General features: G+C 36.2%; 1 protein-coding gene across 2 annotated transcripts in view; it reads right to left on the bottom strand.

The window, feature by feature from the left end:
• LOC150105929 (Fanconi anemia group E protein-like) overlaps positions 1-27,343 on the bottom strand; it is a 145,104-nt gene that overhangs the window by 36,237 nt on the left and 81,524 nt on the right. For both annotated transcript variants that reach the window (XM_090393693.1, XM_090393692.1), the window contains exons 6-7: positions 17,206-17,281; positions 3,656-3,728 (exon numbers count right to left, since the gene is read on the bottom strand). In XM_090393693.1, the coding sequence (XP_090249819.1) occupies positions 3,656-3,728; positions 17,206-17,281 (149 nt within the window). The remainder of the gene's footprint in view (positions 1-3,655; positions 3,729-17,205; positions 17,282-27,343) is intronic.

Below are 27,343 nucleotides of genomic sequence, written 5' to 3' on the forward strand. Positions count from 1 at the left end.
GTCAGAGAATCTTGCAGACTTGTAGCGGATTTATTTAGAAGTATAACATCGTCCGCATAAAGCAAAGAGCTGGCATTAACATCTCCAATTCTGATATCATGTTTAATACCACTTTCCTTCATAATGTGATCCATATAGATAATGAATAACAGAGGAGATAATGTACAATCTTGTCTCACACCAGATTTAACATTAAACCATCTTCCTGTACTTCCTTCAATTCTAACTGCTGACTTACAACTCAAATAAAGACTAAGTGTTGCTTGATATAATGCCCCATTGACACCATATAACTGTAGCATATTGAATAGCTTCTCTCTTGGGCACCTTGTCATATGCCTTTTCCAAATCGACAAAACTTAAATACAGATCTTTGTTATATTCCCATGCTTTCTTGACTATTTGTCTAAAGTGAAGATCTGATCCTGACAGCCTCTATTTGGCCTGAATCCAGCTTGTTCTTCACCCAGCTTTTCTTCCACAATTCTTCTCAATCGTTTCTCAAGTATACTTGCATAGATCTTGCCAGGAACACTCAGTAGGGAAATACCCTCTGTAATTCTCACATTCAGTTTTATTTCCCTTTTTATATATGGGTACTCTCTTAGTTCTTCTATCATCACTTGCTGTTGTGCATCTTTTCCTGCCTTTACCAGTCTGGTTTTGTAGTGACTGGGTGTCCTTACACCACTATAAAAAATTAGAAATGTCACTTTTAGTTAAGTTTCCACCAATTTTTCTTCTAATTTCTTCATAACTGTAGCCTTGTTCACTTAATAGTACTATTTTACATCGCTTTCTGGTGACCAGTCAACCCTTTGTGCCATTTCTTTAATTTTATTACATTTTACGAGCTCACTAAATGAAAGAACATAAAAAAAAACCAACCAACTTGATAGCAATCACATAACACACTGACAAATGTCCTCCTCTCAGCTCCAGTACATGACATCAATAGCTGAATCCTACTGTGACCTTATTGGCTCATTGCCAAAACAAGATGACACCACCTGATTGGCTCTCTAAATACTCATGCTCAATGGCTACATTCAAATGAAGGAAAGCTACTTCAAATCAACCTAAGCAAGTTGTGCTTCTTTTTTCTGGTTATATTTGGCTATCACTTTTCATAGAATACAGATAATTGAACAAACTTTGTTGCATTACATTCTTGATTAAATTATCTTTTCATTGATATATAATTTTATGGTATTACACCAAAAAAAAAGTGGTGTTATGAGCCATCAAACCTCAAAAATACACTTTTTCTAAAAGGTTTCCACAATTTTGCTCACTAGTGTACTTTCTCCACAACTCTATGCACCAACTTGCACAGCTCTGAACTGTCAAGATCCTTGCCTATAACGCATGTCACCTGTTCTTCTGGTTACACACACAGACTAGAATTATTGGGTTGGCAAATAAGTTTGTTCTGTTTTTCAGACTGGAATGAAATAAATTTTATTTAATATATATAATACATACTAGTCAGTTATATATTGACCCTCTTGCCATCTGTCCACCAACTTCATTATGCCACATTCATAAAACTCCTGAGGTTTACTGGCGAAAAACTGATCCAGATGTCTTTTGACAGCCTCCTCATTAGCGAAAGTTTTCCCGTTCAGAGAATTCTGCAGCGATCGGAATAAGTGGTAATCAGAAGGTGCCAGGTCCGGTGAATACGGAGGATATGGCAAAACATCCCAGCCAAGACATAACAATTTACTCCGGGTTGTTAACGATGTGTGGGGGGTCTGGCATTGTCGTGGCGAAAGACAATTCCTTTCCGATTTGCCAATTCAGGATGTTTTGTGCTAATTGCACAGGCCAGTTGAGTTAACTGTGAACAATAGACAGTTGAATCGATCATTCTGTCTGACGGTAACATCTTGTAGTGGACAACACCTTAGAGTATGATCTTCTTTGGGTGCAATCCCACTTTCGAGGTTGTTTGTGGCAGTTCGCTCTTGTGCTCCCATGATCTTTTATGTACCACGTTATCGTACATGACCCATTTTACATCTCTCGTAATCAATCATCTGCTTCAAAAATGGGTCGTTTTCTTGGCGACATCGCAGCAAATCACAAATGGATATGCGAGCAGTCATATTGGCCTCAGTCAATTCATGCAGCACCCAAACATTGAGTTTTGAAACATATCCCAGCTTGTGTTCAGTACTGCAGCAATCTCCTGCACTGTTTGTGAAGGATTTTTGTCAACGATATCCTTCACAACACTCGAATCAACCTTGGTTGGGTGACCGGCGCATCACTGACGTCAAAATCTCCAGAACGGAATTTGGCAAACCACTTTTGTCATACGCGTTCTGTTAAGGCACCATCCCCATATAAGCTGCATATTTTTTTATGGGCCTCTGCAGCTCGTTTGCCTTTTTTGAAATAAAAAAGCAAAATATGCCCATAATGCACGTTATTTCCTTCCATTTCTAAAAATATGTTACACACACGCAACTGAAGTAGGCCGAACAAAAATTCACTGAGAGGTTATGTGAAATGTCACCTTTCAACTGCACAATAGCGACAGGCAAAGCGGCATAAACTTGTACTAACACAGAAACCGAACAAACTTATTTGCCAACCCAATAGAATCTATAAAAGATCACATGAATCTGATCAGATATTTTCCATCCCAATTATAGTGCATTTTGGACAATTATTCTCCTACTAACAGCCCATCATTAGACACTAAGAGAATAAGGCCTAACATTTCTGACATAAGAAATAGCATTCCTGAAAAACATATGAATGATGCAACTTGCAGAAATATTCAAGGATGCAACCTTGTTTCTTGAAATCATTCCCCTCATTTTAGTTTAAATCAGCTGAATTAAGCAATGCCAGAATCAATGCAACATGTAGAGAAACTGTGCAATGTACCCCTGTTACATCCTTCTCATACCTACATTCCTGTAAATTTCTATCAAAGGCTTCACAAGAGAATTCCAATAATTTAAATTCAAATATTTCTTGAAACCTCGTGTTTCAAGAAATATTATTCATTATTTACCTCGTGTTTACTTAATTACATCAAACCTGTCATAAGTCTTTCAAGCAAAGTAAGAAATGCCTACATTATAAATCTGATCAAAATGGATTCAACAAAGCAACTTGCAGAGGATGTGGAAGAAGAGATGAAAGAGTCACTGCTGTCACTTTTGATAACAGTTGTGCAAGATAAATTTTTGAGGGAATTATTGTAATATTTGTTTGAGAGAAAAACTGGAAGTTCCCCTCTCTCAAAAATAAAAAACTAGCCTCAAATATTTTTGTAGCATTATGCAGCATTATTACTAAACAGAACTGATACAGTTCATTCATATTGTTATCCTAAATGAACTGTCTTCTGGTGAAAAGTTGAAATAATAATAACAATTATTATAATTTTAATCCCCCCCACCCCAAAAAAAACCCTGCACATTTCTAGCATTAGTGTCCCAATGCTCACAAGAAAATAAAAGTAGTTTTTTTTTTTTTTTTTGTGAATATAATTATGCCAAATCTCTATAATTCTGGTAATTGGTAAATGTTAAAATAAAATTTACTACTAGAAATTAATTTCTACTTTCCATTTAATTTTTAGTATGTAATGCAACTATTCTTATATATATGTAAATGAGATTAAAATAATTACCTTTTTTTCAATCAACACTTCCAGAAGAGGAATAATATGGCTATCAGATTCAGAACAGGAAAATAAAATTTTCCTGAAAAAAAGATACATGATTTTTAAATCAAACAGCTTTCTTTCAGTTCTATTACAATTATTATCAGGCCTATATAGCACCACATTCTAAAAAATAATGCCTCCATTGTGACAGCCAATCACATGAAAGAGATGTGTCAATTGAAATATAAAAAAACAAAGATAATATGAAGTCTACTACTTTATTTTTATATAAAATTTCTTACCAATCTTCCTCCCTTTCAATAAAACTTGTCTCTTAAGGTTGTTTTTCAGAAATCAATACCTCACTTCTGCTTTGACCTTTCCTCATTTTCATAAACAGATATCCTTAAAATGTCTTCACAATTTAGGAAATGATTAGTAGTCAGAGCCAAGTTCAGATTTTTTCACTGCAATGTTTATCTAAAAGATCATATTTCATGTGATATATTTTTCTTACAGAACAAATTTAACTCCAAACTTCTGACTTCCTAAATTGAAGACATCTCAAAAGGTATTCATGTTGGCATTTAATGAAGAAAACACGTCTAAAATTAATAATTAACTAAATTATAAGCCAATACTTCACTTTAGTTACCAAGACATCTTCACAGACACAAAAACATTGAGCAGGTGCATGTAGACACACTACACCTATAATGTGCCTGCACACACTAATTTCAAAAGGCTGACTCCTACAGTCCTAATTGTTGCCCTCTATGTGTGCAGTGGTGGAATCTTGCTGAAAGTCGTGATGGTCTCCTAGATTTTTAACAATGTGATGCAGCCAAATTTATTTAGGTTTGAAGAATTTTGTAGTGCTAAGGCATATTTCAAGACAGTCTTTCTGTCTTGAAATATTATCTATGGCACGGTTTGCCACCATGAAACAGCTCTAGTGCAGATGATGGATACATACGTATATTTCCTAATATCGGCCTAGAGGAACATAAAAAATATATCCATCATCTGCACTACAGTCATTTGTCTTGGTGTGGTAGACCATGCCACACATACAGATCCTACTGAACAAAAACCTCCCTCTTATACATAAAAAGATATAAATCAAAAAGACTGTTCTTGGAATCAGCTGCATCATGCTGCCGAAATTCTGGGAGACCATTGATGTGTGAGACTTTCAGCAAGATTCCATCATTGCAATCATAGAAGGCACCAGTTAGGTTACTGTATGAGCTAGCCTTTTGAAATCAGTCTGCTTTCCTATGGTGTGCCTACATGCACATACTTAGTTTTTCTTTGTGCCTATGAAGATGTCTTGGTAATCAAGGTGAAATATTTGCTTATAATCCAATTAGCTAATTAAATTTAGTTAATTATTACTTTTAGACATGTGTTTTCTCTATTAAACATCAACATGAGTATTAACATCTAAGCATCCATACCAGATCTGAAATGTATGCATACTTTGAAAATGACAAACAAATCACAGCAAAAGTGATAAAATAGTTCTGAAAACAGCACCTGAAAAAATTGCTTTCAAAAACTTGATATGTGGGGTAAAGAAAATATACTGAAAGCGAGGGTGATTTCATATACTATTTTTCACTTATGTGAAATAATATATGAAAATATAGACTTCAATCAATCTTTTGAAAAGAAACAGGATATAAAAAAAAGTTTTAAAAAATAATTAAAGTTGAGCAGCTTTTACAAGTACCCTGCAGGGTCAACTATACAAATATTATTGAAGAAAGAATGAAACTGTTCAAAAACAAGAGACAAACCTTAGAAGTAGCAAACTCTGAAGAAAACACCGATTGATTCAGCTAAGAAGCATGTAGTGAAGGTATCCACAATGATAGAAAAACAAGAATGCCATGTTAGACAAAAGAAGTTAAAGAAGCAGTTGCAGAAAAGAAAGAAACATACTGAAAGTTCCTAGTAAATAGGTCGGAAGATGCCCTAAAAGAATACAGGGAAAAATGCAAAAGAGCTAATTTATGTATAAAAATCGCTAAACAAAAGTCATTGGAAGACTGGTAAGAATACAGAGGTTAAATATCAGTAAAGTGCAAAATATTCTGGAGGCCATCGTAAAAACTTAGAAATGGAGGAAAGAGTACTGTAAAAGGAAGTGTGGAGTAATTACTTTGAAAGACCTTAAATGAAACAAGCACTGTGGAACCGTAGAACAAAATAGAAAAAGCCATCAAAACTTCAAATGTGGAAAGGTAACTGAAGCAGATGATATTTGATCAGAAATGCTAAATATGGAGATATAAAGGTTTTGCAGTGGCTATAATGCATAATTCAGAAGACCAGGAAAGACGGCCTGAATTCTATTTGACTGGAGTAGAGCTCTCATAGTTCCCATTCATAAAAAACGGAATAAAGCTGAATGTGAGAATTCAGAGGAATTTCTCCTAAGTTTTCCAGGTAAGATTTATGCAAGCGTACCTGAAAAGAGGAAGAGAAAAATTGTGGAGAAACTGAGAGAAGAACAAGCTGGATTCAGACCAAACAGAGGTTGTCAGAATCAGATTTTTACTTTACAATAAACATTTGAGAAATCATGAGAATATGATCAGGATCTACACTTAAGTTTAGTTTTGTAGATCTCGAAAAGGCATTGACAAGGTGTCCATGAAAAGAATTTTCAAAATACTACAGTTATATGGGGTAAAGGAAATAATATACTGGGGTGGGGGTCTGGAAAGTAAAGTCCCGATAAAACTAGAACAAAAATGATATTAAAGCAACTGATAAGAATATAAGAACATAAGTTACCTTTCTGCTACTAGTATGTTCTTTCTTGTGGTTATATCAGTTGCTTTAATATTATTTTGCTCTAGGTGTTTATCAGAACTTTTTAGACCCTCCCCTTGTCCTTGTACAGGGCAATACCTACTCTTACAATTACAACTTACAATTTAAGTTGTAAGCAAACAGTTAGAATTGAAGGGAATATAGGAAGATGGTTTGATGTAAAATCAGGTGTAAAACAAGGATGCACATATCTCCACTCTTATTCATTATCTATACGGATCACATTATGAAAGAAAGTGGCATTAAACCTAATATTAGAAATAGCAATATGATTCCTAAACACATCGAGTACAAGTCTCCAGTTTCCTGTAACTAAATTGAATAATAGGTGTAACAAATTTGGCATGAAAATCACCAATAAAAAAAAACCAAAACTATGAAAATAGGCAGGAACATAAACTGTGCCTAAACAGCTGTATTCCGAATGACAAGCCTATAGAAAACAAGTAAAATATTTCAGCTGTTACACAGCTTTTTAGTGAAAATGCAAGTTAAATCCAGAAACAGACAACAGAATAAATAAAGCCAGTATGGCGGGGATCCATATGGAATAAGAGAGAATTTAGTCGAAACGTTAAACTAGAAGTATACAAGACAGTGCCCAAACCGATTTTAAGTTATGGATCTGAGAGTTGGGTTAGAAATAAAGCACTTGATCAAAGACTAGAAACCACAGATGTGAGGATTCTAAAAAAAAATTAGGGAAATGAACCAATGACATCAATGGCAAAATCATCCATATTAAAAATGAAGACATTAGAAAGGAACTTGACATCGTTGTCATTCAAGAATATGTGAGCAGATGTAGAAATTCGATGTTGCCAAAATAAATTATCTAAAACATCGACTTTTTACAACAGGAATTCACCTAAATTTTCTTGTACAAATGTATATTTTGTATCGCTTCGAGGAGAATTCCAAAACACAGAACGAAGGAAAGAAACCCCACTCAAGCGCCGGAATAAGAAAAAAAAAGGACGGAAAACACGTGCAAGATAGGAAGAGACCCACGTGAGTCTATATATTGATTAATTGTTTGTGAATTAAGAAAGAATTCCCTATCGAACTGTTAAATTGTCTAGTTTAAGGAGATAGTATTTAGAGTGTTAATATTTCTCGTAAATGTGTGTAAATCGCTAATGAGTGAAGCATGAGAGCAGTTAATTTCCCTTTGAGAAAATATTGAGCTATTGAAATTTCTTTAATTAATTATATGTGTACTTATGATTGAATTTTATGATAGAGTATGCTCCTGCTGTATTGGAATGTTTGAAACTCAATGAGGTGGATTGTGTAAATATAATTGCCTAGATTATGATTAAGTGTTTGAAAGGCATGAGATTCTGAGAGATATATTTGTATACACGTATGTTGTATTTTGATTGATGCTAAATTAGGAATGTCAAGCGCACCTAACAAATTCATGTTATGTGTATAACTTCCTGACAGTTGTAATATAAATTATGCTTGTTGAAAGTCTAAAGTAAGTGCGAAAGAATTTAATAGAAACCAAGTTGAGTGATTGAGAAAGACTAAGAATTACCTTTCATAAATGAATCTTGTGATTTCAGGTGATATGTACAATTATTAGACCAGAAATTAAAACTTATTATTATTGTTGATAAAAATAGTTGTCCGATTCAATCTTTTGCAATGCACTGATCCTAAAAAACACTATTTGGACCTAATAGCGGGACCCCAATGATTAGTAGTGATTTAAGATAAAAAGCGAGTAATTTTTGCCATGCCTGCAAACTTTGGCTGAGATAGGATAAGTGATTATTTGTTCTACTAGGGTTTGAAAGCTTTCTTTTGCCTATAGGGGAATTTCAGAGGCACAGTCTTCAAACAAATAAATATCTGGAAATCCCAGGCATGAAAAAAAAAAAATACTTAAGGTAGAAATAGAATAAGAAAATACAAAAATATTAAGATAAAATATTGCTGATAAGAATATTGTGTGATAAGATAACAAAGATATAAACATATATATCATTAAAGTATAATTAAAAAAAAACCTATTACAATGGCACAGTAGGTCCTAATATTACACAGAGTTAATCTAAGGGGGTATAGCAACTTAAATAGAATGGGGGTGAAGAAAGGTTAGCAAAACAGGTTTTGGATACTAAGATGGCAGGAAAGAGACCTAGAGGAAGACCAAGGTCTAGGTGGATTGATTCGGTCAGAAGTGACTTATGAGCATGAAATATTCAATACGACAATATTGGAGTACTGACAAGCATTCCAATATTGTCAAATAAAACAATATTGGAGTAACAGACTAATTTGGAGCAAAATTGCTGATAGGAAATTATTAATAATGTGAACTTAATGATGTAGTGCTGTCATAGTAGCCTGAACATCCCTTCAGAGTACATATCAGGAAATTGAAGTATCTTATGCTTGTTGGCTATGGAAAGAGATTATGGGACTGTAAATTACAGAGGAGTAAAAGAAGTGAAAAGATGGGGATGTTTAAGTTAGTGAGAGAATTTTATCAGTTTAATACAGAAGGATTATAAGAAGAGTAGAAGGGTAGAGGGAAAAGAATCGGAGGCCATCCCTGGAAGTTGCGTGTGTTCTTGGAAAGGTGTGAGGAGCAATTTTTCTTCATATGAAGAATTGTGAGTGGGCCACATTATCAGAACATGTTATGAATGCAGAGAGTGTTAAGGATTTTAACGTTCAATATGATAAATATGTTGTCAATTGAAGGAAATTTTTGTGATGAGTTGGCTGATTCCATGTAATGATGATTGTCTAAAAATCTCCAGAATATGGATGACACATAGAAATATTCCAGTTTTGTGACTACATGTTTATTAGAGAACTGTTTTTAAAAAACTAAACAAGTACTAAAAATAACCCGACAAGTTTCGTTAGTCGTAAGACTAACATCTTCAGGGTTAAGAGAACTAACAGTTTAAAGCACAAACTATAAGAAATTATGAAAAACAAATGAATTTGTTTTTCGTAATTTCGTAATTAATAAATAAAAAAAAAGGTGTCTCCCGTGGACGAGAAGCGCCGGAACAGAGTGCAGAGGAATTGAGGTGCCACGTTGAAGGTCAGAGGGGTATATGGTTTTTTGCAACATGAAAAACACGGCTTTTTGCCTTTTACCTATTCCAGTCGTTCCCAGAGAAAGGAAGTTCCAGTGAGGTCGGGGAGAGATGAATGAAAACGGCGATGCAGCTAAGTAGAATGCCAATGTGCATATAGGTCTTGGCATAGCAAAAGGTCAGCATAGGCCGAGAAGAAAATGTGGAACCTTGTGGACCAACATCGACAGCAGTGCTTCGTGAGCATCGTAGGCAACGAATCGTGATGGTATTCGCATATCTACCTTCCAGAAGCAAGAACCAAAGGAACGTATCAGCCAGGTATCCTCATTGAAAAGAAACTAGATGAAGAAAACGTGAGCCGTATAATTCCAATTGATGAACGCAAGTATAAGCCAGTGAGATCCCGACACCTCGGTAAAGTAAGAACTTTTTTTCAAAATTTTGTATACAAGGAAAGTTAGATGGTGACGGTAAAAGGGACTAATTAGAATTGTGATTTATGAAGTGTTGTAGGACTTTAGGAGTTGAACCATGAATAGGGAATGATTGATCTGAGTCAGAAAACTTGGAAAAGTGCAGTGTGAAAACATTTTAGTTTGTCATTGTCGGGTAGTTCTTGAAAAAATAACTGTGTCAAAATTAATCTAGGAGTGTTAAGTAATTAGGACATCTCATTTTAATAGTGTTTGATAATATTTCATGTTGTAAGGGGAACTATGTTACATCAAGTCCATGTTACATCAAGCTATCTTATTTACCTTTCCTACCAACATTAGTTAAGTTACTGTCTATAAAAATAATTGTAACTTGCTTTATTAGTAATGAATAAATTTTTTCTTGTCAACCAAATAACTTGCCTGATCACTAATCTCAATGCACCACTAATAAAGAGAACCTACGCGTAAATATATTTGGGATAGTCACGACTGCAGTGCGAAATAAAAATATATTCGATTATTGTGGTTAGAAACAACAGGATAGTGTGCCATACCAGGTGTTTGCTCTCGGATAAACAGATTTCTCTTATCTATAGAATTTTGGTAGTGCAGCGTAAACAAATAAATTTTTCTGAAATTTGAAACAGGGTTAACACTAATATACTAACAAAGGAATTGGCTCTAGCCAGAGGCATTTCTTTTGTGTATAGAGTTTTGCACACGTGGGCAATACACTAATAGCGGCCAAGGGTTAGAAGTAATATTAAGGATAGAGTCTGTAAGAATTGTATAATACAAAAATTTAGAGTTGAAGAAATAACAAGTATAAACAATACAACATAAGCCAAGATTTAAGGAAAGGATATAAGATCATTGAGGAGTAAACACAATCAAAAATAAATTTATACTCATTATATATCATAAATATATATAAAATTTTACAGCACCAAATATGATTAAAATTCCTATGCAATGCAACAAAAATCAAGGTTTAATTTTAAATCAAGTTTGGTCATCATTTGGACTTCAGATGTACAAAAGAAGAGAGAGAACATAAATCTGGCTTAGCATATAATACAGCTTCTACTGGTCATGATGTACTCTCGGATAGAACAAACATGTCCTATATTGATAAGAACGTCACATTGCCATCTTCTTGGGAACTTAAAATAAAGAACAGGTGCACGCAAGTGCTACATAACAGCAAATGAGAAACCAAGTGAGGAAACTATCGTTTTCCTAAAGTCCTGATGGTGTCCCCTGGCGAGCTATATTGGAAATTATTGGCCTTTGGGCTGAAGTTCTTCTGATATATGTTTCCCAAATTTGGGCCAGTCTTATGCACCTAAATTTGTTGAGGTTTGGCATGTTCCTAAGAGCTGAGGCTGATTCCATGTATAGTCTTTCGTATTTGAACTTGCTGCAATGTATTACTGTGACTTTCTTCCACCTTATTGTGGTGGGTATCCAGAGCATAGTCCTTGTGGTCTGAGATTCTGATATTTGCTGTCCTGCCTGTTTGGCAGGACATTTACAGCTGCAAGGGACCTTGTATATACTAGGTAGGTCTAGAGGAAGTGGTTGGTCTTTAGTGGAGTGGATAAGGGATGCCAATTTTCTATATGGTCTATAACAGGTGATTAAGTCGTTTTTTTTAGGATTTTGTTGATTTTTTCCGAGGTGCCTCGGATGTAGGGGATGGTGATGGATTTAGAGTAATCTTTTTTGTGAGGGGGGGGTTTGGATAATTGGTTAAAGTATTTTTTTGGGGGGGTAGCCATTGGCTGAGAAAGGTGATTTAGTTCAGTGGTTAGGGCTTGATTCTTTCAACAGATAAGAGTTTTTCCCTGTTGAATAATGTCTTAATAAATCCATATTGTTGTGGGGGGGGGGGGATTGTTGGTGAATGTATCTGCCTATATGGGTGAGTTTTCTATAAACTGAGAAAACCAAGGTTCCATCAGGTTGGTGGGTGACTAGTGTGTCTAGGAAGGGGAGGCTATTGTTTTTCTCTTTTTCTAAGGTGAATTTGATTCTAGAGTGTTGGTTGTTTAAGTGTGTTAAGAAGGAGAGGAGTGTATCCAGGCCATGTGGCCAAATAGCAAACACATCATCAACATAGCGAAGCCATATTGTGGGGGCTGAGTTTAAGGCTTTCTTTTCAAAAGTCTCCATAAAGAAGTTGGCCAAGGGTGGGAAAAGTGGTAAACCCATGGCTGTCCCCTCTATCTGTTTGTAGAATTTTTCCTGCCAAACGAAATAGCCTGAGTTCATTGTGAACTGAAATAGAGCTGAGATATCAGGAGGAAATTTAGCTTGGATTAGCTCTAAGGTTTCTTTGAGGGGGACATTTGTGAATAAGGAGGAGACGTCAAAACTGACCATTATGTCATTATGTTGGAGTGTAAGGTTTTCTATACTGGCTTAGTGTGAGAGTGCTTTGGCTAAATACTTAGCTAGTTTGTAAGTGGGGGAATCAATGCCATCCACTATGGGACGTAATGGCACATTTTCTTTGTGTATTTTTGGGAGACCATATATACGGGGGGATCTAGAGTTATATGGTTTTAGACTGTTAGTAATGTGCACAGGCCTGTGGAGATTACTAACAGACCAGTTATCCACCTCCCCACAAAAAAGATTACTCTAAATCCATCACCATCCCCTACATCCGAGGCACCTCAGAAAAAATCAACAAAATCCTAAAAAAACATGACTTAACCACCTGTTATAGACCATATAGAAAATTGGCATCCCTTATCTGCTCCACTAAAGACCAACTACTTCCCCTAGACCTACCTGGTGTATACCAGGTCCCTTGCAGCTGTAAATTGTCCTACTTTAGCCAAATAGGCAGGACAGCAAATATCAGAATCTTAGACCACAAGGACTACATCCGATTTCACCAGTACAGCCACTCTGGGCTTGCAGACCATGCTCTGGATACCTGCCACAGAACAAGGTGGAAGAAAGCCACAGTAATATACCACAGCAAGTTCAAATATGAAGGGCTATTCATGGAATCAGCCTCAGCCCTTAGGAATATGCCAAACCTCAACAAATTTGGGTGCATAAGACTACCCCAAATTTGGGAAACATACATCAGGAGAACTTCAGCCCAAAGGCCAAGAACACCTAATATAGCCCGGTAGGGGGCACCATCAGGACTTTAGGAAAATTATAGCTTCCTCGCTTCGTTTCTCATTTGCTGTTATGTAGCACTTGCATGCACCTGTTCTTTAAGTTCCCAAGAAGATGGCAACGTGACATTGCAAAAATATTGGAAAGTATTTATTAAAGTTGTTTTTAATTTATATTTCTAGTGTACGCTGTCAATTCCTTAATTATTAGTTATCATGTTTAATGGAGATTCCTTCGCACGCAAGGCCCGCCATTACGGTAAACTGAAGCTGAAGTTATCCAGACAACTGAATCGTCTGACCTTCCTAAAACGCTGCCGGAATAACCAGGTAATCCCAAATTGTGTAAAATTGAAGCACCGTTTCGTTTCACAGAAAGCTCTCTTTATCTACAACCGGGCAAGCCAGGCTTTACTTCGGGAACAAATTACCGCTACACGCGGTTCCCTAGCCGACATAAACAGAGCTATTTTATTGCTAGAGGATGAGCTTTCGAATACGCTTATCACGAACTTTGGTCAATTCTACATGACGTCTCGTGTACTGCGGCAAATAAAGAATTCGAACGAATACGGAGTCGACATATCAACAAGTTTGATAAACTAAAAAAGAACTCGACGTCCAAACAAAAACTACAAACCAACACTGTAGTTAACCTTTCGTCAGTTACCTTAAAGCCTGAAGCACTCAACGCTCGGTCACGTGGTCACAACTTCGCCATTGCTCCTAGGAAATTACCAGCCGAGGAATTCATGATCCAGATTGAATGCGGGATTCGCCACTTTCCAAACTACATCGCCAACGATATTAGATTGGATGTAGCGTGCGTTATCACAAAAGCAAAACCACCAAAAACCAACATATCCATTAGCGAATACAAGTCACTACAAGAATTAAAGAAAAACAAAGAAATAGTTATCACCAAAGCAGATAAGGGGAATGCAACTGTGATACTCAATCATAATGACTACAGAGGTAAGCTTAAGGCTTTACTATTAGATCGAGCAACTTACCTCCCCATTGATTACAATCCCACCAACTCACAAATTAGAAAACTCCATAGGCTCCTAAGAAGGTTACTTCTTGGCCTGTGGAGATTACTAACAGACTAAAACCATATAACTCTAGACCCCCCTCCCCCCAATACATATGGGCTCCCAAAAATACACAAAGAAAATGTGCCATTACATCCCATAGTGGATGACATTGATTCCCCCACTTACAAACTAGCTAAGTATTTAGCCAAAGCGCTCTCACACTATACTGGCAATACACCATCACATAAAAAAACTCAGCCCACTTCAAAGCCAGTATAGAAAACCTTACACTCCAACATAATAACATAATGGTCAGTTTTGTCGTCTCCTCCTTATTCACAAATGTCCCCCTCAAAGAAACCTTAGAGCTAATCCAAGCTAAATTTCCTCCCAATATCTCAGTCCTATTTCAGTTCACAATGAACTCGGGCTATTTCATTTGGCAGGAAAAATTCTATAAACAAATAGAGGGGACAGCCATGGGTTCTCCACTTTCCCCACCCTTGGCCAACTTCTTTATGGAGACTTTTGAAGAGAAAACCTTAAACTCAGCCCCACAAAAACCTACCATATGGCTTCGCTACGTTGATGATGTGTTCGCTATTTGGCCACATGCCCTGGATACACTCCTTCTCAAACAACCAACACCCTAGAATCAAGTTCACCTTAGAAAAAGAGAAAAACAATAGCCTTCCCAAACACAGTAGTCACCCACCAACCTGGTGGAACCTTGGTTTTCTCAGTTTATAGCAAACCCACCCATACAAGCAGATACATTCACCAACAATCCCCCTCCCCCTCACAACAATATGGAGTTATTAAGACATTATTCAACGGGGCAAAACTTATCTGTTCAAATAATCAAGCCCTATCCACTGAACTAAATCACATCCTGAACACTTTCTCAGCCAATGGCTACCCCCCCAAATACTTAAACCAATTATCCACAACCCCCCCTCACAAAAAAGATTACTCTAAATCCATCACCATCCCCTACATCCGAGGCACCTTGGAAAAAATCAACAAAATCTTAAAAAAAACATGACTTAACCATCTGTTATAGACCATATAGAAAATTGGCATCCCTTATCCGCTCCACTAAAGACCAACCACTTACCCTAGACCTACCTGGTGTATACCAGGTCCCTTGCAGCTGTAAATTGTCATACTTTGGCCAAACAGGCAGGACAGCAAATATCAGAATCTCAGACCACAAGGAGTACTTCCGATTTCACCAGTACAGCCACTCTGGGCTTGCAGACCATGCTCTGGATACCCGCCACAGAATAAGGTGGAAGAAAGCCACAGTAATACACCGCAGCAAGTTCAAATAAGAAAGACTATTCATGAAATCAGCCTCAGTGCTTAGGAATATGCCAAACCTCAACAAATTTGGGTGCATAAGACTGCCCCAAATTTGGGAAACATATATCAGAAGAACTTCAGCCCAAAAGCCAATAATTACCAATATAGCCTGCCAGGGGGCACCATCAGGACTTTAGGAAAACGATAGCTTCCTCGCTTCATTTCTCATTTACTGTTACATAGCACTTGCGTGCACCTGTTCATTTATTTTAAGCTCCCAAGAAGATGGCAACGTGACGTTTGCGAAATATCGGAAAGTATTTATTAAAGTTGTTTTTAATTTATATTTCTAGTGTACGCTATCAATTCCTTAATTATTAGTTATCATGACCAGCGTATAAGCCTTTCAACAAGAATTGATAAGAATTGGTTCACAAGAAAATTCAAAGAGGCAGCAAATATGATTAAAATTTCTACGCAATGGAACAAAAATCAAGGTTTAATTTTAAATCAAGTTTGGGCATCGTTTATTAAAAATTTACCCACTTCAGACCTCGGACAGAGTGAACGTGAACCACAGAACGTGACAAAAAACAGCATTGTCTCCAACTAACACAGATTGACGGTCGTATAGATCTGTTATTCGGTTTTTTTAACGAACTTTTTTTGATGTTCATAATACCAACAAATGAACTTGTTTTTCGTAATTTCTTATAGTTTGTGCTTTAAATTGTTAGTTCTTTTTACCCCTGAAGATGTTAGTCTTACAACTTACGAAACTTGTCGGGTTATTTTTAGTACTTGTTTAGTTTTTTAAAAACAGTTCTCTAATAAACATGTGGTCACAAAACTGGAATATTTCTATTGAACTTCTTAACCACAGAAACCTACACATGAATATGGATTGTACATATTAGGCATATTAAACCCATATACACTTTTGTTTTACCAGATCAGAATAATTAAAACTGCAGTACTCCAGGATGTTAATAACAATTGTGAATAAGAACCCTCGGCTCTTATTTCAAATATTGATTAGGCTATCATAATTGCTGTATAATTAAACAAAAATGAATTTGATCTCTGGTCATGTAAAACAGGATGTAGCTTTGATGTAATGTTTTTTTTTCTTCCACTAGAGGTTAGGGCAGTATAGTAACAATTAACCAAATTACTAAATTGGTCAATTGTTACTTACCAAATTTGGCATACTGTTTGAGTTAGGAATTTAAAGTTAATTACTCTTAGTATGGTAGTAGTCTCCATAATGTTATAAAAATTAAATTTATCTTCTGTATTTAGTACTGAATGCCACTATAGTTACTTCTTTCTTTCATTTGATTACAGCAATAAGGGTCAATGCTATAAAACATTAAAATTCTGATAACAGATAGCTATGGAATGTGTTATAATTTATGTTACTTTCAGTGCATATCCAAGTGTTTAATCAATGCAAATTTGAAGAAAAAGTGACTATTTTTTATACTTTTTTTTTTACAGATAATGTCAGATTTTTCCTGACATTTCCCTCTTATATTACATACATTTCATGTTAGAGTATATAACAGTTAGCATATATATATATATATATATAGAGAGAGAGAGAGAGAGAGAGAGAGATATCATGTAAAACAAAAAAAAAGGAACAAAATTCGTGAGTATTTCAGAAAATGGAATAAGGATTACACTGCTTAACTTTTATCCCTTTTTTTGCCTCACTCAAACACAATTAAATCCATATACCTCATGCAATATGTATTATCATCTTCTGGTAGACCTTCTTTAATGATTCTTTGAATTATGTCTACTTGCGAAGCATCTATATAAAACAACAGAAACAAAAAAAAAATGTATAAATTTCATGAATGTTGCTTCCAACAAAACAACTGAAGTGAAATAAATATGGAAACAATATACATATTTTAGTTATTAAGATAATAGCTTAATGTCTAGGTGCATAACCAGTGCATTACTGGTTCAGCCACCATCTTTTAGACTGCAAAAAAAAATCTAGATTTTTTTTTCCTTCTCACAAATAAAAGCAAGTGTAAAATCCAAGTTGCCTGATCATCCAGGCAACTAATTATATCATTCAACATGTTTCATGTAACTTCATAGTACTATATTTTTAATGATAGCTTTCACAGTTGTCAAACTTTAGGAAGTAGATTTTTGGAGTTATTTTAAATTGAAAAAAAAAAAAAAAAGTTTATATTGACATGGATCTTTTCCACACAGTAAGGAAGATATCCATAATTCATAACTGAAGTGCTGGCTTATATGCATGCACTGTGGTCTCGTTAGGTAATCTTGTTCTTATAAGCATTGTGAACAGTATTCTACTGTCCTACTTGGTTAACTGTTTAACTACATGCTTTTTAACAAAAACATAGCAGCTAAGTTCCAGAAGAATGTCAGTGTGTCACTTTGAGAAGGACACACTGATGTTCACTTCATTTATCATTTTTATAACACATATAATTGTAGAATTTTTTAAGTTTCCTTTGGCAATGTATCATATGCCTTTTCAAGAGCTGCAAAGCTTACATACAGATCCTTGTTACATTCCCCCATTTTTGACTCTGTTTTAAAGTAAAAATCTAAAATATGAACCTTATGACCAGTATTTAGTGTGAACCCAACTGATACTTCCTGAAAGTTCTCTTCTATGATTTTTCTTAGATTCTTTGCAAGTACACTTGCATAAAGCCTGATATACAGTCAGTGGGAAAATTAATTTGTTGCACTTAATTCTGTTTTATTTCCATTTTAGGCATGATGGACATTTTGGCTGATGGGAGTCTTACTCCAATCAGCCAAAATTCAACCTTAGCCCTGTAAAACTTTTATACCTTTGTATTTTGAACATTTCTTGTTGAAGAATGTGTGTATGTTATCAGTCTACAGTTTGCCTCTGAAAGCTGCTTGACCGATTCTTCTCAAACCATAGTACAGATTTTTATTTTCAATATTATATAAATTTTGAACCTGCTCAAAATTAGGTAGCCACTTCAAGACTTCTTTTTTATTATTATTATTTCTTGTGTTTTCTTTACATGTGAATTTGTACAACTCACTCTTTGTCCAGTTACTTTTGTACAGCTGAATCTTTTTTATGTGGGAGCATGGTATTAGTAAGGACTAGTCCATGACCTGAAAAGAAAAACCATGCATGTTAACTCTTACTATGGAGAATTCATGGGGATCACACAATTTGTTATACTTGACAGTTTGTTCATAGTGAATTTTCTTTAGTATAACTTTGTGTTCCAGAGACTTCACATTTTGGTATTTTAGTGAGCAAGTTTGTTATATAAGGGGGACTGGAAAATAATCAATTTTTTGAACTACATTTTTAATATAAATTTTGTTAAAGAACAAATTAACATTATTAAATTCTATAACCACCATCGTTAATTATAACCTTATTCCAACGATCTACTAAGTTTAGAATTCCTTTTTTGAAAAAAGTTTTTTCTTCGGAGGCAAAAAATGATATCAAACTCCTTTGGACATCATCTTACGAATGGAAGATTTTATTTCTTATACTGTGTTCAAAGGACATGAATAAGTGATAGGGACAAGGGGCAATATCCAGCAAATATGGAGGATGTGGTAGAAGTTCCCATTCTAACTGCCTAATTTTTTCTTGAGTCATTCTTGCAGAATGTGGTTTTGCATTATCTTGCTGCAAAATTACCCCTTTTCGATTGACAAGCACAGGACGTTTGATTAACAATGCTTGATGTAGTCATTCACAGTAGATGGCTGCTGTGATAGTCTTACCTTGTTCCATGAGTTCGTAATGAATCGTTCCATGAATATCCCACCAAACGCAGAACAGAACCTTTTGTGGATGAAGTCCATCTTTAGGTGTTGGAATTGGAGTTTGATTTGGAGAAAGCCACTGTTTTTTGCGTTTATTATTCTTATACAGCACCCATTTTTCGTCGCCAGTTACGACTCGTTCCAAAAAGGGGTCATTTTGTTGTCTGGTCAACAATGAATTGCAGTAGTGGACAACACCTTTGTAATCCCACCACACACAGAGAGCATGATCTTCTTTGGGTGCAATCCCGCTTTCGAGGTTGTTTGCGGCGGCGGTTTGCTCTTGTGCCCCCATGATCTTTTATGTACCACGAATATCATACACGACCCGTAATCATCCGCTTCAAAAATGGGTCGTTTTCTTGGTTTACGTCGCAGCAAATCACAGATGGATATGTGAGCAGTCATATTGGCCTCAGTCAATTAATGCAGCACCCAAACATTGAGTTTTGAAACATATCCCAGCTTGTGCAAATGATTTTCAATGCTTGTATGGGATATGTTCAGTACTGCAGCAATCACCTGCACTGTTTGTGATGGATTTTTGTCGACGATATTCTTCACAACACTCGAATCAACCTCGGTCGGGTGACCGGCGCACCACTGACATCAAAATAATCTCCAGAACGGAATTTGGCAAACCATCCCCATATACGCTGCATTTTTTTTTATGGGCCTCCGCAGGTCGTTTGCCTTTTTTGAAATAAAAAAGCAAAATATGCCGGTAATGTACGTTATTTCCTTCCATTTCTAAAAATATGTCACACACATGCAACTGAAGTAGGCTGAACGAAAATTCACTGAAAGGTTATATGAAATGTCGCCTTTCAATTGCGAAAAGCGTTGCGCAGTAGCACAACAATAGTGACAGGCGAAACGGCGTAAACTTTTACTAACACATAAACCGAACAAACTTATTTGCCAACCCAATACATTTAAATTAAGGGGATAAAAATCCCTTATTATTTTACAGCCAGTATGCGAAACTCTAAGATCGAAAATTATGATCTACAAGTTTCATGCCGAAGAACTATTGGCGAATTCAAGCGTAAGTGACCGCTTGGTAGTGCAGCACCAAGGCAACTCGAAGCAAAGGTGGAGCAAGCTCCCTCACTATCCTTGATATTTTCTCATAATGTGAAAACACAGCTCCTAGGAGATGTAATACTGCTTTACATTATGAGGAGAGGTCACTACCCAGACCGGTTTCAACCTTTTTTGAGGTCTCATCAGTCAGGAGGTAGACCTGGATGATATCAAAGTTTAAGTGAAAAGAGCTTACATACCTTCACTATATGGATGCCAGAGTGGTGTGCCCATATATATTATATATTATATTATAATTAAGATGAAAAGCAAAATGGCTATATTTTCTGGCGAAGTTAATTAAATTAAGGGGATAAAAATCCCTTATTATTTTAAAGCCAGTATGCGAAACTCTAGGATCAAAAACTATGAACTACGATTACTAAGCTTAGAATTTCGCATACTGGCTATAAAATAATGAGGGATTTTTATCCCATTAATTTCACCAGAAAATATAGCTGTTTTTGGCTTTTCATCTTAATTATAATATAATATATATGGGCACACCACTCTGGCATTCGTATAGTGAAGGTATGCAAGTTCTTTTCACTTAAACTTTGATATCATCCAGGTCTACTCACTGACTGCCAGAAGTTGCCGTTTCCTGCGACCCTGAGAGAGAGTTCCATGTTCCAGAATCCAGTTCCTAGTGGTCTACCTACTCACTGATGTTAATCAAGATTGCAGTACCTGTTCATGATCCAGTTTGTGGGGAGTGCCCGATCCAGCGAACCTGAAAGAGAGCTGCATGTTCCAGTCATGCTGCCAGAAGCTTACAGCCTTGGTGAGACCTTTTTTTTAGTTATTTTTGTCCTTTCTTTTTGCCTTGTGCCTGCTTGTAGTCTTCTGCCTCTACCTAGCGTAGCAGGAGATTTCTGCAAACGGGGAATGCTTGGCCCTGGTTTAAAGGTCTATCCACTTTTCTGGGACTTAATTCCTAGTGAGGAATTTTCTCTTCCAAATGACTTCATTTCTGCCGCAAGTGAAGACCCTCGGTATAGAGGCAGGCGCCAATGTACCGAAGAGGACGTTAGCGAGCGCTCTCGCCAATATAGTGGGGGCACAAAAGATATCTGGTTTTACCCCTTATGGAGCAGGTAGAAACCAGGTAGTTGTGAAAGATATAGACACCAGGAATAAGTTAATGGCAGGTATTGAATGTGAGGGGAAAAAGATCTATCCCTTCATAGTAGGAAGTCTACTGAAGACACTACGAATAGAAAGGTTCCCTGTAGAATATCTCGAGGAAGGGAGTGAGATAATAAAAAAGGTTTTCTCAAAATGGGGAGACGTACAGGACGTCAAAATCACCAACGATGCCAACTACCCCCGACTGGAAGACTGGCGAGGTGACCTTCCTTATGGAGATGAAGGCCGAGGTCCCCAACTTTGTATTTCTGGGCTCTGCCAGAGTAGTAGTCAACTACCCTGGTGTAAGAAAGCAATGTTTTCGGTGCAGATCACTTGAACACCTAGGTGCAGACTGCCCCAAGAACAAATGCAAGAACTGCATTTGTTCTTGGGGTAGTCTGCACCTAGGTGTTCAATCAGCCCTGAAGAAGGAGAAACGAAGAACACAAAACCAGATAACAGATGCCCAGAAGAATATCAGACTCTGAGGAAGAGGAAGAAAGGGAGATCAGAATAGAAAACCAAGAAGAGACTGAAGAATCGAGAAAAAGCAACGTTACCCCAGCCGAGGAATCAGAGGAAGAATCCATCCCTGCCATGGATGCCCAAAGGGTTCTAATGCGCATAATCCCGGAAGACTCCGAGGTGATCCTCCAAAGGGCAATAGACAAAATTGGAGCACCTATGCTCCTCCTCACAGGTCCTGAGACCATAAGTATCGAATGGGGAGACCTCTATATAGAAAAATTAAGTGAACTAAACCCAGCACAACTAAAAGGAATCCCGGAACTAAACGAAGAAACGGAAAGGAGGCTGTATAAAGCTCTTCACCAAATAATAAATGGCAGGGAAAAAACAGTAGCTTCTTAAATCTTACAGAAACATACAACAAAAAAAGAGTTAAGGACAAACGAAAAACTTGTCCTCTGTTCAGAATCAACTAAATACTTAGTTCTATTGTACAACTTATTGGTTCTCTAGTCCACAAAGGGGGGGGTAGACCTGAGAACCCGAGTTGTGAAGGCTTACAGCGAAGCAGTGCAGCTCCTTGTGGGCTTTATCACTCGGGCCGGGTTCTTCCCCTAACTCTCGGTTCTCTGGTTGATAAAGTCCACCTCAATATGGATCCTGTTATCGCAGTCTTTTTCAGTTGTAAGGCATAGTTTAAGAGTAATCTAAGTTCCAAATTTTACCAAACATTTTTCTTTTTTTAGGGGTTACGAGATGACGTCTCCAGACACCTGGATTAATGTAATCTAAAGTTATGTTTTTCGGATAAAGTAAAGTGTAAATTTTAAGTTTTTTTTTAGAACAGGTATAAGTAGATGATGTTTTATAGACCTTTTAGCCACAAGTTTAGCTGTATAACTGGGTTATACAGCTAAACAGGTTGACTGAGGCCTCTTTTTACCTCCTACTATCATACGCTACCTTTCTTTAACTTCCCCTATTACTACCTGCTGACCCTCGGCAATCTTTATACTCCAAAGACCAATGATGAAAGACATTAACTCCCATTCCACCTACTCACTGATGAGACCTCAAAAGAGGTTGAAACCGGTCTGGGTAGTGACCTCTCCTCATAATGTAAAGCAGTATTACATCTCCTAGGAGCTGTGTTTTCACATTATGAGAAAATATCAAGGATAGTGAGGGAGCTTGCTCCACCTTTGCTTCGAGTTGCCTTGGTGCTGCACTACCAAGTGGTCGCTTACACTTGGATTCGCCGATAGTTCTTCAGCATGAAACTCGTAGATCGTAGTTTTCGATCTTAGTTTCGCATACTGGCTGTAAAATAATAAGGGATTTTTATCCCCTTAATTTAATTAACTTCGCCAGAAAATATAGCCGTTTTGGCTTTTCATCTTAATTATAACCCAATACATATCGGAAACACTGATGAATAAATAATAACAACAAAAAAAGTTATTTATCATTTGCGATTTGTCATGAAAACAAAATCATTAAGTGTTATTGTACTGATGATTCTAAGATAATATATACAAGAAAAACAAAGTAAGAATTTATAACTTTCTACGGCTTACACATGTAACAAAAATTATATAGAATTTACTCAAACTCCAATATATTTCATCCATCATCAGGGAGACAGACTAACTACATTTAAAAGATAACTCAAAATAATGAGTCATAAATCATGCATATATTAGCTCATGTCTTGGTCACATTTGAAGTATATGTTATTAACTATTAGAGTTCAAAGGAACAATTGTAGTAAGTTGTGTAGATAAAAATTATTTCAAATAAATATTAATTAAAAAAAAATTATGAACAATTAATAGTGATCACTTCCCAAAACCTGGATGTTGGCATACAGTCTGATCACTTCATGTTCGGACGATTTCTTAGTATTTCACTTTTCAAGGAAAAGATGATCAAATCTGAACTTGCTGGAATGAAGACGTTTTGTCTAGTTCCAAAGAACTCTGCACTTAGTGTCAATAACCAGATTTTTTCAGATTCCAAAAACGTAACATAGCCTTGATGTTCAATTCTAATCAAGGCAGAAAGGCCCTAGTCTATCCAAAATAGGAAAGATAACACGTGCAGGATACTTGATAGACACCTGTTAAGGAAAGAGATGGTAACGTATTTTTTGTTGATAGTAGTAAGGAAGACTGTTTCTATGCCTAGTGTCAATAGTGTGAGAAGCAGAGACAGACTTATCAGATTCCAAAATATGTAATATAGTTTTTATGTTCTTCAATTCTAATCAAAGCAGAATGGCCAGTCCATCCAAAATAGGAAAGATAACATGCACAGAGTACCTGATAGACACCTGGTAAGGAAAGAGGTGAGAATGTATCCATATAGGTGAGAATAGCAGAATTCTTGCTATTTGTTCCAAAGTTCCTTTAAGGTAGGATAATGAAATTCTTTTCGCATCAAACTGTAGTCTGGTAGAAGAATAATAATTATCATTAATTTTTTGAATGGTAGTTTTGTTGTATCCATTACATATCAAACTGCTTTTAATTTTACTCAGTTCATCTAACAAAAGAGCAGATCATATGAACTCTATGTAAAAGATGTTGAAACTTGATAATATCCATTTTTTGTGATGAATGATGGTGGGAGGATGAGTGAATGTATCTGCCAGTAAAGGTTGGTTTCTGATTACAATTTTGGGAAGTGATCACTATTAATTGTTCGTAATTTTTTTTAAATTAATAATTATTTGAAATAATTTTTATCTATGCAACTTACTACAATTGTTCCTTTGAACTATAATAGTGTAATATCATATACTTCAGCTGTGATAGAGATACAAGCACTAATATACTGTATTTGACTCATTATTTTGATTTGTCATGTCGGAAAAAGCCAATTTGTTTCCAACCCAACACAGAGACAATGAAAACCTAAGAATAAGGACATGCTTACACTTCCAAGAACAAGGCTAAGGGAGTACTGTATATATATTCACTCAAAGGTATATCAACTCGACTGTGATTATTAATATTAAGTAAGCTAAGGAAATCTGTGTTTAGAACTAATGTTGTCATTGTAAAGTAAGCAAAGGAAAACTGTGCTTCAGGACCAAAATTGTTGTTATTAAATGTGCTTAAGAGATCTATGTTTTAGAACCATGTTAAAACAGTTCAGAGTTAAGGTGACCAATCGACTGTAGTTAAGTATATGATGTAGTCAACGAGAGAGGGCGCTCGCGAGGGAGATATAAGGCACGGCGCGAGACTCAAACGCTCTCTTGTTTTCTGTTCCTGTGTTCCCGTCCAACCCCGGATAGTTGAGGAAGCTTGTCGCTGGTGCCCAGAAACAATCTCCTGGTTGCTGTTGTCTCCGAGTCAAATAAAGCTACCTAAGGAATGAAGTCAGAATTTCAGTAAGGAGCCGTTGTTGAACCATGCCAATGTAAAGCCAGCGAAGGGCAACCGTCGAAGAGAACATAAGTAAGTGGCAGAAGCCATAGAAACACGTGGCAAGGGATTAAAGAAGTCTTGCCATATCGGAAGTGAAAGACAAGATGGTAATATACAACCCTTTCATACATATTCTAGAATTGTAAACCTCAAAAAGTAAAGGAGCCAAGGTTTTGAGGAGCTCCATACATTATCTTACCCTCAGTGCCTTAATGACTGTTTGGACTAATTGTCTGTGTCAAGTAAGCTGTTTGTCAGGAAGGAGCGGTTTAGCTGTAGTATTAGATATTAGCCTGATTTTCACTTATGTGGGCATAGAGACTTTGCAGAATTGAAATTTGCTTTCCATGTTAGAGTATAAGTTTGAAAGAGTTTGATATGCCATGTATAAAGTTTATATCTAATTGTGCTTAGAAAATGAGCATTGAGTAACCCTGTACAGATAAGTCAAGTCTGAGCTTAATCATAAGACAGAGATATATATTTGAATTACTTAACCATAAAGATCGAAATTTTGGATATCTTAATCTAAAAAGGGGGCGGGGGGAGTTCAGACTCTCAATTTAGTTCAAAGAAGGTAACTTAGCATTGATATTTTTTCTTAAAGTGTACCTTGAATGATTATTCAAAAGTGTATCCATACTAGTGTTTTAATAAATGTATTCTTTTATATCAAAGTCATGAGTTCTGTTGTTCTGAGACTGAGTTACCACTTATAAAAACTTTCGGACCTGTGTGAGTAAGGGGGGGGGGGAACAATTCATGTAAGAAAGAGAGAGGGGAACCACGACTGCACATCACGTGATCCCTATGTTAATTAACGTTATCTATTTGAATATCAGAAATTAGTTGCCGGCTGGTGCAGTCGTTCTTAAAATAAATTTGTCGGCAACGAAATCTCTGATAAGTATGAGAGATAAATAAAGCAAAGATAAGATAGAAAGTAAAAAGAAATAACGTAAAGGAAGAGACATGAGACGTAACAGATTGATCTTTTGAATGTAGTTCTATTGACATTGTCCGATATGCTGAATTAATTTTGCAAAAAATTTATAAATAAAATCAATTAAAATTTTTACTGAAGTAAGAAGTCCAGACAGCATCATACATTCTTGATATACACTTGTTCACTCACAAAAATGGCAATAATAGTGTTTTAAAAAAATTTGCATAATCAAGGGATGTCCATTTGATTATGCAAATTACACACAATTTATGTAGAAATTAATCAAAATATATAAAGAGCACTATTATTTACACAGTTATTACTAAGCCTACCAGTGCCAGGGTATGAAAATCCTAAAAATTTAGCATGGAATGATATTTTTCAAAACAGGGCTGTACACCAACGTTACATTTGGTGCACATATATTGCTCTCACAACACTTCTTCTGCTCAAGAGTGGTATCGGAACAGACAAACTCTAGCTGCTTCTTGTACCTTCTTCTCAGTAGAAGGTATAAGAGAAGGGAAATGCCTTTCTTTGAGATGGGTTGATCTCCAGGTGATGGATGTCCTGTCAACCTCCCTGTTGTTCTGGGGATATAGTACTTTTGAATTATTTCCCTGATAAACATGAGTTGGTAGTCTGCTAAGTTAGTGTTTTTTCCCAAATTTTACATTATAGAGACAGTGGGAATTTAGAATGGTCATATCCAGAAGGTGGAAAAATAGTTTTTTGTAATAGCTAGAAAAATGTAAAGTTCTTGAGGGGTGGTGTTTTTCCATTGCTTTAATCGTGAAGATGGTCTATTATTTGTGGTGAAGGTATGAAACTTGCTTGTTTCGTCAGCTATTGTTGTCATTAGTTCTATGGTAAAAAATTGTTTATAAATATTTAAAGTTGAAGAATCATCAGTGATAATACTGTGATTATTCCTGAATTACTGCTATCGACTTCGTGTACACTTGGAATAAATGCATCATCACGCCAC

The sequence above is a fragment of the Typopeltis vanoorti genome, chromosome 6, assembly GCF_054136105.1.
Source record: "Typopeltis vanoorti isolate ZY-2024b chromosome 6, IOZ_Tvanoo_1.0, whole genome shotgun sequence".
NCBI lineage: Eukaryota > Metazoa > Arthropoda > Arachnida > Uropygi > Thelyphonidae > Typopeltis > Typopeltis vanoorti.